The 17359-nt window shown below is 49.5% G+C and overlaps 1 protein-coding gene across 1 annotated transcript; it reads right to left on the bottom strand.

Annotated features, from left to right (window-relative positions):
• Positions 1-269: 269 nt before the first annotated feature.
• Positions 270-13682, bottom strand: PFDN6 (prefoldin subunit 6). The gene is made up of 5 exons (XM_077788978.1): positions 13586-13682; positions 12399-12480; positions 9549-9619; positions 5751-5875; positions 270-1586 (listed from the first exon to the last, which is right to left on the bottom strand). Exons 1-5 carry the CDS (start codon positions 13640-13642, stop codon positions 1487-1489), a joined length of 435 nt encoding a protein of 144 aa, XP_077645104.1. The 5' UTR covers positions 13643-13682; the 3' UTR covers positions 270-1486.
• Between the last annotated feature and the right edge of the window lie 3677 nt (positions 13683-17359).

Genomic DNA, 17359 nt, shown 5'->3' with positions numbered 1-17359 from the left:
CTCAGCCAATGAGAGAACGCGGTGGAGAAGAGTCAGCCAATCAGAGAACGCGGAGGAGAACAGTCAGCCAATCAGAGCGAGCGGCGCTGATGACTCACCAGTTGCCGGGCAGACCCGCAGATTTTGGGGTGATTTCCTTGGAATTTAATGGGAATTTTGGGGATTTTTGGGATCGGGATTTTTTGGGTGGTTTCCCCAAATTTTGGGGTGCTCAGGACTCCCAAAATTCCCCCAAAATTTGGGAATTAATCATAAAAATAAGACAAAAATTCGGATTTTGGGGTGATTTATTTGGAAATTAATGGGGATTTTTTGGGATTTTTGGGGGATCCCCAAAATTTTGGGGTGCTCAGAGTCCCTAAAATTCCCAAAAATTTGGGAATTGAACGTCAAAATGAGGCAAAAATTCAGATTTTGGGGTGTTTTTCTTGGAATTTAATGGGGATTTTTTTGGATTTTTGGGGATTTTTGGGGATTTTTGGGATCGGGATTTTTTTGGGGGTTTTCCCCAAATTTTGGGGTGCTCAGGACCCCCAAAATTCCCCCAAAATTTGGGAATGAATCATAAAAATAAGACAAAAATTCGGATTTTGGGGTGATTTTCTCGGAATTTAATGGGGATTTTTTGGGATTTTTGGAGGATCCCCAAAATTTTGGGGTGCTCAGAGTCCCTAAAATTCCAAAAAATTTGGGAATTGAACATCAAAATAAGACAAAAATTCGGATTTTGGGGTGTTTTATTTGGACTTTATTGTGAATTTTTGGGTCTGGAATTTTTGGGTGGTTTTCCCCAAATTTTGGGGTGCTCAGGACCCCCAAAATTCGGGAATTAATCATAAAAATAAGACAAAAATTCAGATTTTGGGGTGATTTTCTCGGAATTTAATGGGGATTTTTTTGGATATTTTGGGATTTTTGGGGATTTTCGGGTTCGGGATTTTTTTGGGTGTCCCCAAATTTTGGGGTGCTCAGAGTCCCTAAAATGCCCCAAAAATTTGGGAATTGAACATCAAAATAAGACAAAAATTCAGATTTTGGGGTGTTTTTCTTGGAATTTAATGGGGATTTTTGGGTCTGGGATTTTTGGGTGGTTTTCCTAAATTTCGGGGTGCTCAGGACTCCCAAAATTCCCAAAAAAATCTGGGAATTAATCATAAAAATAAGACAAAAATTCAGATTTTGGGGTGTTTTTATTGGAATTTAATGGGGATTTTTTTGGATTTTTTTTGATTTTTGGGGATTTTCGGGTCCGGGATTTTTTTGGGTGGTTTTCCCCAAATTTTGGGGTGCTCAGGACTCCCAAAATTCCTAAAAAAATCTGGAAATTAATCATAAAAATAAGACAAAAATTCGGATTTTGGGGTGATTTTCTTGGAATTTAATGGGAATTTTTTTGGATTGTTTTGGATTTTTGGGGATTTTCGGGTCCGGGATTTTTTTGGGTGGTTTTCCCCAAATTTTGGGGGGTTTTCCCCAAATTTGGGGCTCAGGGCCGGGCCTGCAGCTCCTGCTGCAGCCGGCCCAGGAGCTGCCGCTGCTGCTCCGAGCGCCGCTGCAGCTCCTGCGACTGCTGCTCGCAGCGGGACCTGGAGCGGGGAGAAAAACCCGGATTTTGGGAAAAAAAAAAAATTGAATTATGGGGGAAATGGGGATTTTGGGAAAAAAAATTGAATTATGGGGGAAAAAGGGGATTTTTTGGGGAGAAATGGGGATTTTTGGGGGGAAAATGGGGATTTTTTGGGGAAAAATGGGGATTTTTTGGGGAAAAATGGGGATTTTTTTGGGGGGGGAAAAATGGGGTTTTGGGAAAAAAAAAATTTGAATTATGGGGGGAAAATGGGGATTTTGGGAAAAAAAAAACTGAATTATGGGGGGAAATGGGGATTTTGGGGGGAAAATGGGGATTTTGGGGAAAAAAAATTGAATTATGGGGGGAAAATGGGGATTTTGGGGAAAAAAAATTGAATTATGGGGGAAAATGGGATTTGGAGGGGAAAAAAAAATTGAATTATGGGGGGAAAATGGGGATTTTGGGAAAAAAAATTGAATTATGGGGAAAATGGGATTTTGGGAAAAAAAATTGAATTATGGGGGGAAATGGGATTTTGGGGGGAAAATGGGGATTTTGGGGGGAAAATGGGGATTTTGGGGGGAAAATGGGGATTTTGGGAAAAAAAATTGAATTATGGGGGGAAAATGGGGATTTTGGGGAAAAAAATTGAATTATGGGGGGAAAATGGCGATTTTGGGGAAAAAAAATTGAATTATGGGGGGAAAATGGGGATTTTGGGGAAAAAAAATTCGAATTATGGGGGGAAATGGGGATTTTGGGAAAAAAAAATTGAATTATGGGGGGAAAATGGGGATTTTGGATAGGAAAAATGGGGATTTTTAGGGGGGGAAAATGGGGATTTTTTGGGGTGGAAATGGGGATTTATAGGGGGAAAAATGGAGATTTTTAGGGGGAAAAATGGAGATTTTTAGGGGGAAAAATGGAGATTTTTAGGGGGGAAAACTGGGGATTTTTTGGGAAAAAATGGAGATTTTTTTGGGGGGGGGAAAAATGGGGATTTTGGGAAAAAAGAATTCGAATTATGGGGGGGAAATGGGGATTTTGGATAGGAAAAAATGGGAATTTGTGGGGGGAAATGGGGATTTGGAGGGAAAAATGGGATTTTGGGAAAAAATTGAATTTTTAGGGGATACAGGGGATTTTGGGGGAAAAATGGGGATTTGGGGGGAAATGGAATTTTTTTTGGGGAAAATGGGGGTTTGGAAGGAAAAATGGGAATTTTGGGAAAAAAGGTAATTATGGGGGGAAAAAGGGAATTTCGAGAAGGAAAAAACAGGATTTTGGGGGAAAAATATTGATTTTAGGGAAAAAAATGGGGATTTTTGGGGGAAAAATGGGAATTTTTTGGGGGAAAAAGGGAATTTGGGAAAAACAATTTGAATTATGGGAAAAAAAGGGAATTTTGGGAGAGAAAAAATGGGAATTTGGGGGGGAATATTGATTTTAAGAGGGAAAAACGGGAATTTTTGGGGGAAAATGGGATTTTTTTTGGGGGAAAATGGGGATTTGGGTGAAAAACAGGGATTTTGGGGGAAAAAATGGGATTTTGGGGAAAAAAATGAATTGGGGGGGGAAAAGGGAAATTTTGGGGAAAAAATGGGGATTTTGTGGGGGAAAATGGGGATTTTTTTTGGAAAATGGGAATTTTCCCCATTTTCCCCCAAATTTTTCCCATTTTGCCCAAAATCGTGTTTTTTTACCCCAAACCCACATCTCCCTGTGATGCACTCCAGCCTTTTCCCCTTTTTTCCTCAATTTCCCCCCATTTTCCCAATTTTTTCCTGTTTTTTCCCCCCATATTTTCCCAATTTTCCCCATTTTTTCAGTTTTTTCGCCATTTTGCCCAAATTCCCCATTTTTTTCCCCAATGCTCTCCAGCCTTTTCTCCTTTTTATCTCCATTTTCCCCCATTCTTGCTCCCTTTCCCCCTTTTTTTTTGCCAATTTTCCCCATGTTTTCCCAATTTTTCCCATTTTTTCCCCATTTTTGCCCAAAATCAGGGTTTTTCGCCCCAAACTCACATCTCCCCTCTGATGTACTGCAGCCGTTTCCCCTCCATTTCCCCCCATTTTCCCCAATTTTCCCATTTTTTCCCATTTTTTCCCCGTTTTTCCCCTGTTTCCCATTTTTGCCCAAAATCCCGTTTTTTCACCCCAAACTCACAGCTCCCCCGTGATGTACTGCAGCCGTTTCCCCTCCATTTCCCCCCATTTTCCCCATTTTTTTCTGTTTTTTCCCCATTTTTTCCCCGTTTTTCCCCATTTTTTCCCCGTTTTTCCCCGTTTTTTCACTTTTTCCCGTTTTTGCCCAAAATCCCGGTTTTTCACCCCAAACTCACAGCTCGCCCGTGATCTACTGCAGCCGTTTCCCCTCCATTTCCCCCCATTTTCCCCAATTTTCCCCATTTTTTCCCCATTTTTTTCTGTTTTTTTCCCATTTTTTCCCCGTTTTTTCACTTTTTCCCATTTTTGCCCAAAATCCCGGTTTTTCACCCCAAACTCACATCTCCCCTCTGATCTACTGCAGCCGTTTCCCCTCCATTTCCGCTCCATTTTTCCCCATTTTTCCCCAATTTTTCCCATTTTTTTCTGGTTTTGTCCCCGTTTTTCCCCGTTTTTTCACTTTTTCCCATTTTTGCCCAAAATCCCGGTTTTTCACCCCAAACTCACAGCTCCCCCGTGATGTACTGCAGCCGTTTCCCCTCCATTTCCCCCCATTTTCCCCATTTTTTTCTGTTTTTTCCCCATTTTTTCCCCGTTTTTCCCCATTTTTTCCCCGTTTTTCCCCGTTTTTTCACTTTTTCCCGTTTTTGCCCAAAATCCCGGTTTTTCACCCCAAACTCACAGCTCGCCCGTGATCTACTGCAGCCGTTTCCCCTCCATTTCCCCCCATTTTCCCCAATTTTCCCCATTTTTTCCCCATTTTTTTCTGTTTTTTTCCCATTTTTTCCCCGTTTTTTCACTTTTTCCCATTTTTGCCCAAAATCCCGGTTTTTCACCCCAAACTCACATCTCCCCTCTGATCTACTGCAGCCGTTTCCCCTCCATTTCCGCTCCATTTTTCCCCATTTTTCCCCAATTTTTCCCATTTTTTTCTGGTTTTGTCCCCGTTTTTCCCCGTTTTTTCACTTTTTCCCATTTTTGCCCAAAATCCCGGTTTTTCACCCCAAACTCACAGCTCCCCCGTGATGTACTGCAGCCGTTTCCCCTCCATTTCCCCCCATTTTCCCCATTTTTTTCTGTTTTTTCCCCATTTTTTCCCCGTTTTTCCCCATTTTTTCCCCGTTTTTCCCCGTTTTTTCACTTTTTCCCGTTTTTGCCCAAAATCCCGGTTTTTCACCCCAAACTCACAGCTCGCCCGTGATCTACTGCAGCCGTTTCCCCTCCATTTCCCCCCATTTTCCCCAATTTTCCCCATTTTTTCCCCATTTTTTTCTGTTTTTTTCCCATTTTTTCCCCGTTTTTTCACTTTTTCCCATTTTTGCCCAAAATCCCGGTTTTTCACCCCAAACTCACAGCTCGCCCGTGATGTACTGCAGCCGTTCCCCCTCCATTTCCCCCCATTTTTCCCCAATTTTCCCCATTTTTCCCCATTTTTTCCCCATTTTTTTCCCCGTTTTTCCCAGTTTTTTCACTTTTTCCCATTTTTGCCCAAAATCCCGGTTTTTCACCCCAAACTCACATCTCCCCTCTGATGTACTGCAGCCGTTTCCCCTCCATTTCCCCCCATTTTTCCCCAATTTTCCCCATTTTTTCCCATTTTTTCCCCGTTTTTTCCCCGTTTTTCCCCGTTTTTTCACTTTTTCCCATTTTTGCCCAAAATCGGGGTTTTTCACCCCAAACTCACATCTCCCCTCTGATGTATTGCAACCGTTTCCCCTCCATTTCCCCCCATTTTTCCCCAATTTTCCCCATTTTTTCCCATTTTTTCCCCGTTTTTTCCCCGTTTTTCCCCGTTTTTTCACTTTTTCCCGTTTTTGCCCAAAATCCCAGTTTTTCACCCCAAACTCACAGCTCGCCCGTGATGTACTGCAGCCGTTTCCCCTCCATTTCCCCCCATTTTTCCCCATTTTTCCCCATTTTTTTCTGTTTTTTCCCTGTTTTTTCCCCGTTTTTCCCAGTTTTTTCACTTTTTTCCCATTTTTGCCCAAAATCCCGGTTTTTCACCCCAAACTCACAGCTCCCCCGTGATGTACTGCAGCCGTTTCCCGACGTGCTCCCGCGCATGGCGCAGTTCCTGCGGCAGCAGCACCGGGCCCAGCAGGCGGAAGATGGAGTTGGACTCGTCCAGCAGCTGCAGCTCCTTTTTGGGGCAAAAACGGCCAAAATTGGGCAAAAAGGGGAATTTGGGGAGAAAAATGGGATTTTTGGGGGGGAAAAGGGGGAAATATGGGGAAAAATGGGATTTTTGGGGAAAAAAGAGGCAAATGGGGAAAGAAATGGGGAAAAATGGGGGGGAAAAAAAAAGGGATTTTGGGGAAAAATTGAGAAAAATTGGAAATTTTTGAGGGGAAAAATGGGGGAAAAATGTGGGAAAAAGTGGAAAAATGGAAAAAAAAAGGGGAAAAAAATGGGGGAAAAAGTGGAAAAAATGGTGAAAAAATGTGGAAAAAAAAGGAAAAATTGGGAATTTTGGAGAGAAGAATGGATGAAAAAATGGGATTTTGGGGAGGAAAAAATGGGATTTTTGGGATTTAAAAAATGGGATTTTGGGGAGGAAAAAATGGGATTTTTGGGATTTAAAAAATGGGGAAAATGGGGGGAAAATGGGGAAAAAATGGGGAAATAAAACAGGGGGAAAATGGGGAAAAAAATGGGGAAAAATGGGAATTTTGGAGGGAAAAATTGATGAAAAAATGGGATTTTGGGGATTTAAAAAATGGGATTTTTGGGGAGAAAGAAAAAGGGGTTCTGGGGAGGAAAAAATGGGATTTTTGGGATTTAAAAATGGGATTTTGGGGAAAAAAGGGGCAAAATGGGGAAAAATGGGGGAGAAAAGGGGGAAAATGGGGAAAAATGGGGAAAAAAGGGGGAAAATGGGGAAAAAATGGAGAAAAATTGGGAATTTTGGAGGGAAAAATGGATGAAAAAATGAGATTTTGGGGGAAAAATGAGAATTTTTTGGGGGAAAAAGGGGAAAAAGGGGAAAAAAAGTGGAGAAAAAGGGAAAAAAAGGGGGAAAAACAGGAAAAAAAGGGGAAAATGGGGAAAAATGGGGAAAATGGGGAAAAATGGGGAAAAATGGGAATTTTGGAGGGAAAAATGGATGAAAAAATGGGATTTTGGGGAAAAAAATGGGGGGAAATGGGATTTTTTTGGGGGGAAAATGAGAATTTTTTTGGGATAAAAAAGAGGTAAAAATTGGGATTTTTGGGGGAAAAAAGGGGGAAAATTGGGATTTTTTTTGGGAAAAAGGGGTAAAAATTGGGATTTTTTTTTGGGGAAAAATAGATAAAAATTCAAATTTTTTGGGGAAAAAGGGTAAAAATTGGGATTTTTGGTGGGAAAAAGGGATTTTTTTGGGGGAAAATAGAGAATTTCTGGGGAAAAATTGGATGGTTTTTTTTGGGGAAAAAGGGGTAACAAATGGGATTTTTTTGGGGAAAAAGGGATAAAAAATGATTTTTTCGTGTGAAAAGAGATAAAAAATGGGATTTTTTGGGAGAGAAAATGGGGTAAAAAATTGGGATTTTTGTGGGGAGAAAATGAGAATTTTTTGTGAAAATTGGAATTTTTTTGGGGGGAGAAGGAATTAAAAAATGGAATTTTTTGGGGAAAAAAGAATTTTTTGGGAAAAATTTTGGGATTCTTTTTGAGGAAAAGGGAGATAAGAAATGGGATTTTTTGGGGGAAAAAGGGGCAAAAAAAGGGAATTTTTTAAGGGAAAAAAAGGGAATTTTTTTAGGGAAAAAAGAGAATGTTTTGGGAAAAATTTCTGGGATTCATAATGGGAAAAAGGGGTAAAAAATGGGATTTTTGAGGGGGAAAAAGGGATTTTTTGGGGATAAAAAAGAGAAATTTTTTTGGGGAAAAATGAGAAGTTTTTGGGAAAAATGGAGAAATCTTTTTCTGGGAAAAAGGGATAAAAAAGGAGTTTTTTGGGAGAAAAAAGAGAATTTTTCTGAGAAAAATTTGGATTTTTTTGGGGGGAAAAGGGTAAAAAATGGGATTTTTTTTGGGGAAAAAGAGGGGTTTTGGGAAAAGGGGATTTTGGGGGAAAAAGGGAATTTTGGCAACTTTGGGGGAATTTTTGGGCAGTTTTGGGGTTTTTTTGGGAATTTTTGGGGCAGTTTCAAGGAATTTTTTGGGTTATTTTTGGGGTGTTTTTGGGGTGTTTTGGGGGTATTTTTTCGGGGAATTTTTGGAGTAGATTTTGGGGGGTTTGGGGTTTTTTTGGGAATTTTGGGAATATTTTTGGGTCAGTTTTGAGGGTATTTTTGGGGCAGTTTCAGAGTATTTTTAGGGAATTTTGGGAGCAGTTTTGGGGTTATTTTTGGGATAGTTTCAGGGTATTTTTGGGGTTATTTTTAGGGCAGTTTTGGGGTTATTTTTGGGCTATTTTGGGGTAATTTTTTGGTTTATTTTAGGGTATTTTTGGGGCAGTTTTGGGGTTATTTTTGGGCAGTTTTGGAGTTATTTTTGGGGTTGTTTTGGGGTTATTTTTGGACAGTTTTGGGGTTATTTTTGGACAGTTTTGGCATTATTTTTGGGGTTATTTTTGGTTTATTTTAGGGTATTTTTGGACAGTTTTGGGGTTATTTTTGGGGTTATTTTTGGGTTATTTTTGGTTTATTTTAGGGTTATTTTTGCAGTGTTTTTGGGCAGTTTTGTGGTTCTTTTTGAGGTTATTTTTGGGCAGGTTTTGGGTTATATTTGGTTATTTTTGGGTTAATTTTGGGCAGTTTTGTTGTTCTTTTTGGGGTTATTTTTGGACATTTTTGTGGTTCTTTTTGGGGTTATTTTTGGTTTATTTTCAGGTTATTTTTGGGTTAATTTTGGGCAGTTTTGTTGTTCTTTTTGAGGTTATTTTTGGGCAGTTTTGGGTTATTTTTGGTTATTTTTGGGTTATTTTTGGGCAGTTTTGTTGTTCTTTCTGGGGTTATTTTTGGGCAGTTTTGGGGTTATTTTTTGGCAGTTTTGGGGTTATTTTTGGGCAATTTTGGGGTTATTTCTGGGGTTATTTTTGGGCAGGTTTAGGGTTATATTTGGTTTATTTTCAGGTTATTTTCAGGTTATTTTTGGGCAGTTTTGTTGTTCTTTTTGGAGTTCTTTTTGGCAGTTTTGGGGTTATTTTTGGGGTTATTTTTGGGCAGTTTTGGGGTTATTTTGAGGTCATTTTCAGGTTATTTTTGGGTTCTTTTTGGGCAGTTTTGTGTTTCTTTTTGAAGTTCTTTTGGGCAGTTTTGGGGTTATTTTTGGGGTTATTTTTGGCAGTTTTGGGGTTATTTTTCGGCAGTTTCGGGGTTATTTTTGGGTTATTTTTGGGCAGTTTTGTTGTTCTTTCTGGGGTTATTTTTGGGCAGTTTGGGGTTATTTTTCGTTTATTTTCAGGTTATTTTTGGGTTATTTTTGGGCAGTTTTGTTGTTCTTTTTGAAGTTCTTTTTGGCAGTTTTGGGGTTATTTTTGGGTAGTTTTGTGGTTCTTTCTGGGGTTATTTTTGGGCAGTTTTGGGGTTGTTTTTGGGTTATTTTTGGGCAGTTTTGTTGTTCTTTTTGGGGTTATTTTTGGGCAGTTTTGGGGTTATTTTTGGGTTATTTTTGGGCAGTTTTGTGTTTCTTTCTGGGGTTATTTTTGGCAGTTTTGGGGTTATTTTTGGGCAGTTTTGGGGTTATTTTTGGGTTATTTTTGGGCAGTTTTGTTGTTCTTTCTGGGGTTATTTTTGGGCAGTTTTGGGGTTATTTTTCGGCAGTTTTGGGGTTATTTTTGGGTTATTTTTGGGTCAATTTGGGCCGTTTTTGGCCCGTTCTCTCCCCACCTCCTGCACGATGTTGTTCTCCGTCAGCTGCGTCTCCAACTTCTGCCGCGCCGCCACCGCCCGGCCCAGCTCTGGGGACCCCAAAAAACGGGTCAGGGGCACCCCAAAATCCCCCCAAAAAACGGGTCAGGGGCACCCCAAAATCCCGGTTCATGGGCACCCCAAAATCCCCCCAAAAACGGGTCAGGGGCACCCCAAAATCCCCCAAAATCCCCGCAAAAACGGGTCAGGGGCACCCCAAAATCGGTCAGGGGAACCCCAAAATCCCCCCAAAATCCGGGTCAGGGGCACCCCAAAATCCTCTCAAAATCCGGGTCAGGGGCACCCCAAAATCGGGGTCAGGGGAACCCCAAAATCCTCTCAAAATCCGAGTCAGGGGCACCCCAAAATCGGTCAGGGGAACCCTAAAATCCCCCCAAAAAACGGGTCAGGGGCACCCCAAAATCCTCCCAAAATCCGGGTCAGGGGCACCCCAAAATCGGGGTCAGGGGAACCCCAAAATCCCCCAAAATCCCCCCAAAAACGGGTCAGGGGCACCCCAAAATCCCCCAAAAATCCCCCCAAAATCGGGGTCAGGGGCACCCCAAAATCCCCCAAAAATCCCCTCAAAATCGGGGTCAGGGGAACCCCAAAATCCCCCAAAATCCTCCCAAAATCCCCCAAAATTGGGGTTCATGGGGACCCCAAAATCCCCCAAAATCTGGGTCAGGGGGACCCCAGAATCCCCCAAAATCCCCCCAAAATTGGGGTCAGGGGAACCCCAAAATCCCCCAAAAACGGGGTCAGGGGCACCCCAAAATCTCCCAAAATCCCCCCAAATTCGGGGTCAGGGGCACCCCAAAATCCCCCCAAAATCCCCCAAAATCGGGGTTCATGGGGACCCCAAAATCCCCCCAAAAACGGGTCAGGGGAACCCCAAAATCCCCCAAAAATCCCCTCAAAAAAACGGGTCAGGGGCACCCCAAAATTCCCCAAAATCGGGGTTCATGGGGACCCCAAAATTCCCCAAAAATCCCCTCAAAATCGGGGTCAGGGGCACCCCAAAATTCCCCAAAATCGGGATCAGGGGCACCCCAAAATCCCCCCAAATTCGGGGTCAGGGGCACCCCAAAATCCTCCCAAAATCCCCCAAAATCGGGGTTCATGGGGACCCCAAAATCCCCCCAAAAACGGGTCAGGGGAACCCCAAAATCCCCCCAAAATTTTGGGGGGATTTTGGAGGATCCCAGGGGGGATTTTTGGGGTGATTTTTGGGGGTTTTTTTGGGGTTCCCAGGGCAGATTTTTGGGGTGATTTTTGGGGGGATTTTTGGGGGGATTTTTGGGGTTCCCAGGGCAGATTTTTGGGGTGATTTTTGGGAATTTTTGGGGGGATTTTTGGGGTTCCCAGGGCAGATTTGTTGGGTGATTTTGGGGGATTTTTGGGGTGACTTTGGGGGTTCCCAGGGCAGATTTTTGGGGTGATTTTTGGGGTGATTTTGGGGTTCCCAGGGCAGATTTTTGGGGTGATTTTGGGGGATTTTTGGGGGGATTTTTGGGGTTCCCAGGGCAGATTTTTGGGGGTATTTTTGGGGTTCCCAGGGCAGATTTTTGGGGGGATTTTTGGGGGCATTTTTGGGGTTCCCAGGGCAGATTTTTGGGGTTCCCAGGAGGATTTTTTGGGTGATTTTGGGGCTCCCAGGAGGAATTTTTTGGGGTGATTTTTGGGGTTCCCAGGGCAGATTTTTTGTGGTGATTTTGGCAGATTTTGGGGGTGATTTTGGGTGATTTTTGGGGTGATTTTGGGGGTTCCCAGGAGGATTTTTGGGGTGATTTTGGGGGTTCCCAGGGCAGATTTTTGGGGTGATTTTGGGGGATTTTTGGGGGAATTTTGGGGTTCCCAGGGCAGATTTTTGGAGTAATTTTGGGGCTCCCAGGAGGAATTTTTTGGGGTGATTTTGGGGGTTCCCAGGGCAGATTTTTTGGGGTGATTTTGGCAGATTTTGGGGGTGATTTTGGGGGTTCCCAGGGCAGATTTTTGGGGTGATTTTGGGTGATTTTTGGGGTGATTTTGGGGGTTCCCATGGCAGATTTTTGGGGTGATTTTGGGGGATTTTTGGGGGAATTTTGGGGTTCCCAGGGCAGATTTTTGGGGTGATTTTGGGGCTCCCAGGAGAAATTTTTTGGGGTGATTTTGGGGTTCCCACGGCAGATTTTTGGGGGGATTTTGGGGGATTTTTGGGGTGACTTTGGGGGTTCCCAGGGCAGATTTTTGGGATAATTTTGGGGCTCCCAGGAGGAATTTTTTGGGGTGATTTTGGGGTTCCCAGGGCAGAATTTTGTGGGGTTTTTTGGGGTGAATTCAGGGGTTCCCAGGGCAGATTTTTGGGGTGATTTTGGCAGATTTTGGGGGTGATTTTGGGTGATTTTTGGGATGATTTTGGGGTTCCCAGGGCAGATTTTTGGGGTGATTTTGGGGGATTTTTGGGGTAATTTTGGGGCTCCCAGGGCAGATTTTTGGGGTGATTTTAGGGGTTCCCAGGGCAGATTTTTGGGGTGATTTTAGGGGTTCCCAGGGCAGATTTTTTGTGGTGATTTTGGCAGATTTTGGGGGTGATTTTGGGTGATTTTTGGGGTTCCCAGGGCAGATTTTTGGGGTGATTTTGGGTGATTTTTGGGGTGATTTTGGGGCTCCCAGGGCAGATTTTTTGTGGTGATTTTGGGTGATTTTTGGGGTGATTTTGGGGTTCCCAGGGCAGATTTTTTGTGGTGATTTTGGCAGATTTTGGGGGTGATTTTGGGTGATTTTTGGGGTGATTTTGGGGCTCCCAGGGCAGATTTTTGGGGTGATTTTGGGGGATTTTGGGCTCACCTTTCTGCAGCTGTTGGTATTTCTCCAGCTCCGCCTGGAGCTTCTTCTGCAGCGGCTCCGCCATGGGGGCGATTTTGGGGGGCTGGGGGGGAATTTGGGGGCGATTTTGGGGGGCTGGGGGGGGTTTGGGGTCACCCCCCGCACCCCCAAAATCTCCCGTGACCCCTCAGAGACCCCCCCCAAAAAAAACAAAATCCAGGAGCCCCCAAAAAATCCAAAGCCCCAAAAATCCCAAATTCCCAAAAATCCAAACCCCACCCAGGACACCCCAAATTCCCCTCGAGACCCCCAAATTCCCCTCGGGACCCCCCCAAAATCCCCTTAAGACCCCCCAAATTCCTCTGGGGACCCCCAAATTTCCCTCAGGACCCCCAAATTCTCCTCGAGACCCCCCAAAATCCCCTCGGGACCCCCCAAAATTCATTCAGGACCCCCAAAATCCCCTCAAGGCCCCCAAATTCTCCTCGGGACCCCCCAAAATCCCCTCGGGACCCCCAAAATTCATTCAGGACCCCCAAAATCCCCTCAAGGCCCCCAAATTCTCCTCGGGACCCCCCAAAATCTCCTCGGGACCCCCCAAAATCCGCTCGGGACCCCCAAAATCCTCTGAGGTCCCCCAAAATCCCTTGGGAACCCCCAAAATTCCTCTCTGGATCCCCAAAATCCCCTCGGGACTCCCCAAAATTCTACTCGAGACCCCCAAAATCCCCTCGGGATCCCCAAAATCCCTTTGGGACCCCCCAAAATCCCCTCAGGACCCCTCAAAAATTCATTCAGGACCCCCAAATTCTCCTCAGGACCCCCAAAACCCCTCCCAAGACCCCCAAAATCCTCTCGGGACCCCCAAAATCCTCAGGGGACCCCCAAATTCCCCTCGTAACCACCCAAACCCCTTCAGGATCCCCAGATTCCCCTCGGGACCCCCGAAAACCCACTCGGGACCCCCAAAATCCCCTCGAGACCCCCAAAAATCCTTCCGGGACCCCCAAAATTCCCCCCAGAACCCCCAAATTCCCTCGCGGCCCCCCCTCAAATCTCCTCCTGCCCCACCCAAACCCCCCCAAGGCCCCTCCAGGACCCCCCCGCATTCCCAGGGGGACCCCAAGACCCTCCCGGGACCCCCAAAAATCCCCAAAATCCCCAAAAATCCCCCCAAAATCCCCCCTCGCCCCCCCCCCGTTCTTCACCCTCCGCTCCGCGCGCGGCCCCAACGCCTCGAGCCACGCCCCCTCCGCTCTGCGCATGCGCCGCAGCCCCAAACCACGCCCCCTCCTCTAAGCCCCGCCCACCGCCCCGTTTATGCTAATTATCCCGCCGTGGCCACGCCCCCTCCCCGCGCGCCGCCCGCCGCCCGAGCGCGCCCCCCCCCCCTCCCCCGGGGGTGGATTTTGGGGCGGATTTGGGGGTTTTTGGGGCCCGCCGGAGGTGAGAGGAGCGCGGGGAGGGCTGCGGGATGGGCCCGAGGCGGCGCAGGTGGCGGCGGAGGGCGGCCCGGGCGGCGCTGGCGGCGCTGGCGCTGGCGCTGCTGTGGCTGCAGGGCAGCGGCGCGGGCGAGGAGCTGCTGGCGGCGGCCCTGGCGGCCTGCGAGGAGGGGCGGGGGGCGTGGGGGGCGTGGGGGGACGGGGGAAAGCGGGGGGTGGGCGTGGGGGGCGCGGGGGGTGGGAGTTGGGGGGGCGAGGGGGTGAATGGGGGGCGTGGGGACGGGGGGGCGTGGCTTGGGGGAGAGGGGGCGTGGCTTGGGGGAGAAGGGGCGTGGCTTGGGGGAGAGGGGGCGTGGCTTGGGGAGGGGGGCGCGGGGGTTGGGGATGAGCGGGGGGGCGCTGGGAAATGGGGGCCGGGGGTCCTGAACGGCAGCTCGAGGGTCGAGGGTTGGGCTGGAAATGGGGGTCCCGGGGGTAGAATTGGGGGTCCTGCAGGTGGAAATGGGGGTCCCGGGGATAGAATTGGTGGTCCTGCAGTTGGAATTGGGGGTCCTGCAGTTGGAGTTGGGGGTCCGGGGGTTGGAATTGGGGGTCCCGGGGTTGGAATTGCGGGGCCTGACGTTCAAATTGGGGGTCCCGGGGGTGGAATTGGGGGTCCTGAGGTTGGAATTGGGGGTCCGGGGGTTGGAATTGGGGGTCCTGCAGTTGGAATTGGGGGTCCGGGGGTTGGATTTGTAGGTCCCGGGGGTGGAATTGGAGGTCCCGGGATTGGAATTGGGGGTCCCGGGGTTGGAATTGGGGGTCCCGGGGTTGGAACTGGAGGTGCCGGGATTGGAATTTGGGGTCCGGGTGTTGGAACTGGAGGTCCCGGGGTTCTCCTTGGTGGTCCCGCGGTCAGAACCGGCGCTCCCCAAACCCCCCCCGGCTGCGTGGGTCTCCTGTCGGGGGGCTCCGGCGTCCTCCCCGCTGCTCCCGGCGGCTCCCCGCTCACCCCCCGAGTCCTGCTGGCCCCGGCGCCGTGCTCATCCCCGGGCCCGTTCCTGCTGACGCTGGTCCCCAGCGCCCCGGCTCACCGGCAGCACCGCGCCGCCGTCCGCGACACCTGGGGCGGCCCGTGGGACCCATCCCGGGGCGACACCGGCGCTCCGCCCGCCCGCACCGTGTTCGTGCTGGGCTCCCCGGAGGATCCCCGCGACCAACCGGAGCTGCTGGCCGAGTGGCGGCGGCACGGCGACGTTTTACAGGGCGACTTCACCGACACCTACGGCAACTTAACCATCAAAACGCAGCTGCTGCTCCGCTGGGCTCTCGCCTGCTGCGGGAAATCGCCGTTCCTCCTCAAGGCGGACGACGATTCTTTCCTCAACATCCCGGCGCTCTCCGCCTTTTTGGCCGCGTGGCGCTCTCCGCCGCCTCGCCTTTACCTCGGCCGCGTCCACTGGCGGGTGGAGCCCAAGCGGGACCCGCGGAGCCGCCACCACGTCCCGCGTGGGGTGTACCCGCGCCGCCGGTACCCGCGGTACTGCAGCGGCGCCGCGTACGTGCTGTCGGCGGCGGCGGCGGGCGCGGTGCTGGCGGCGGGGCGGCGGCTGCCGGCGGCGCTGCCGGAGGACGCGTGGGTCGGGGCGGCGGCGGCGGAGGGCGGCGTGGCGCCGCGGCACTCGGCGCGCTTCGGCGGAGCGGCGGGGCCGCCGGCGGAGCGCTGCTGCCTGCGGGGGGCGCTGTTCAGCGCGCACCGGGTGCGGCCCGAGGGGATGCGGCGCCTCTGGGAGATGCTGGGCCGGGGGTGCGCGGGGCGGCCGGGGGTGATGCGGTGTCGGCTGCGGGAGGCGCTGGCGGGGTGGGGGTGGGGAGGGGGGGGGGGGAGTGACGGTAGAGGGGAGGGGGTGACGTCAGAGGGGAGGGGGGTGACGTCATGAAGGGAGGAAAAAAAAAAAAACCAATCCATAAGGGGATGGGGTGCTCCCCCCCCCCCCTCCCCAAAGCTCGTGTCTGGGGGGATACAGAGGTTGGGGGTGTGACGTCATGGGGAGTGACGTCATCAATGAGGGGAGTGACGTCATGGTGGGGGACACCCCCCCTCCATAAGGGGATGGGGTGCTCCCCCCTCCCTCCCCAAAGCTCGTGTCTGGGGGATACAGAGGTTGGGGGTGTGACGTCATTTGGGAGTGACGTCATCAATGAGGGGAGTGACGTCATGAAGGGGGACACCCCCCCAAACCTCGTGTCTGGGGGGATACAGAGGATGGGGGTGTGACGTCATGGGGAGTGACGTCATGAAGGGGGACACCCCCCCAAACCTCGTGTCTGGGGGGATACAGAGGTTGGGGGTGTGACGTCATGGGGAGTGACGTCAGAGGTGAGGGGAGTGACGTCATGAAGGGAGAAAACATCCCCCCCCCCTCCATAAGGGGATGGGGTGCTCCCCCCCCCCCAAAGCTCGTCTCTGGGGAGGTACAGAGGTCGGGGGTGTGACGTCATGGGGAGTGACGTCATCCATGAGGGGAGTGACGTCATCAATGAGGGGAGTGACGTCATGGTGGGGGACACCCCCCCTCCATAAGGGGATGGGGTGCTCCCCCCCCCCAAACCTTGTCTCGGGGGGGATACAGAGGTTGGGGGTGTGATGTCATAGGTGAGGGGAGTGACGTCATGAAGGGGGAAAACCCCCCCCCCCATATAGGGATGGGATCCCCCCCCCAAAGCTCGTGTCTGGGGGAGGATACAGAGGATGGGGGTGTGACGTCATGGGGAGTGACGTCATGAAGGGGGACACCCCCCATATAGGGATGGGATCCCCCCCCCAAACCTTGTCTCTGGGGGGATACAGAGGTTGGGGGTGTGACGTCATTTGGGAGTGACGTCATCAATGAGGGGAGTGACGTCATGAAGGGAGAAAACATCCCCCCCCCTCCATAAGGGGATGGGGTGCTCCCCCCCCCCCAAACCTTGTCTCTGGGGGGATACAGAGGTTGGGGGTGTGACGTCATAGGTGAGGGGAGTGACGTCATGAAGGGGGAAACCCCCCCCCCCATATAGGGATGGGATCCCCCCCCCAAACCTTGTCTCTGGGGGGATACAGAGGCTGGGGGTGTGACATCATGGGGAGTGACGTCATGAAGGGGGAACCCCCCCCCCCCATATAGGGATGGGATCCCCCCCCCAACCTCATGTCTGGGGGGATACAGAGGTTGGGGGTGTGACGTCATGGGGAGTGACGTCATGAAGGGGGAACCCCCCCCATATAGGGATGGGATCCCCCCCCCAAACCTTGTCTCTGGGGGGATACAGAGGTTGGGGGTGTGACGTCATTTGGGAGTGACGTCATCAATGAGGGGAGTGACGTCATCAATGAGGGGAGTGACGTCATGGTGGGGGACACCCCCCCTCCATAAGGGGATGGGGTGCTCCCCCCCCCCCCCCAAACCTTGTCTCTGGGGGATACAGAGGTTGGGGGTGCGACGTCATGGGGAGTGACGTCAGAGGTGAGGGGGTGACGTCAGAGGTGAGGGGGTGACGTCAGAGGTGGGGAAAACCCCA

Source organism: Lonchura striata, chromosome 29, assembly GCF_046129695.1.
Source record: "Lonchura striata isolate bLonStr1 chromosome 29, bLonStr1.mat, whole genome shotgun sequence".
NCBI lineage: Eukaryota > Metazoa > Chordata > Aves > Passeriformes > Estrildidae > Lonchura > Lonchura striata.
Note: the sequence above shows the minus strand (reverse complement) of the source record. Positions and strands in the feature narration are given on the sequence as shown.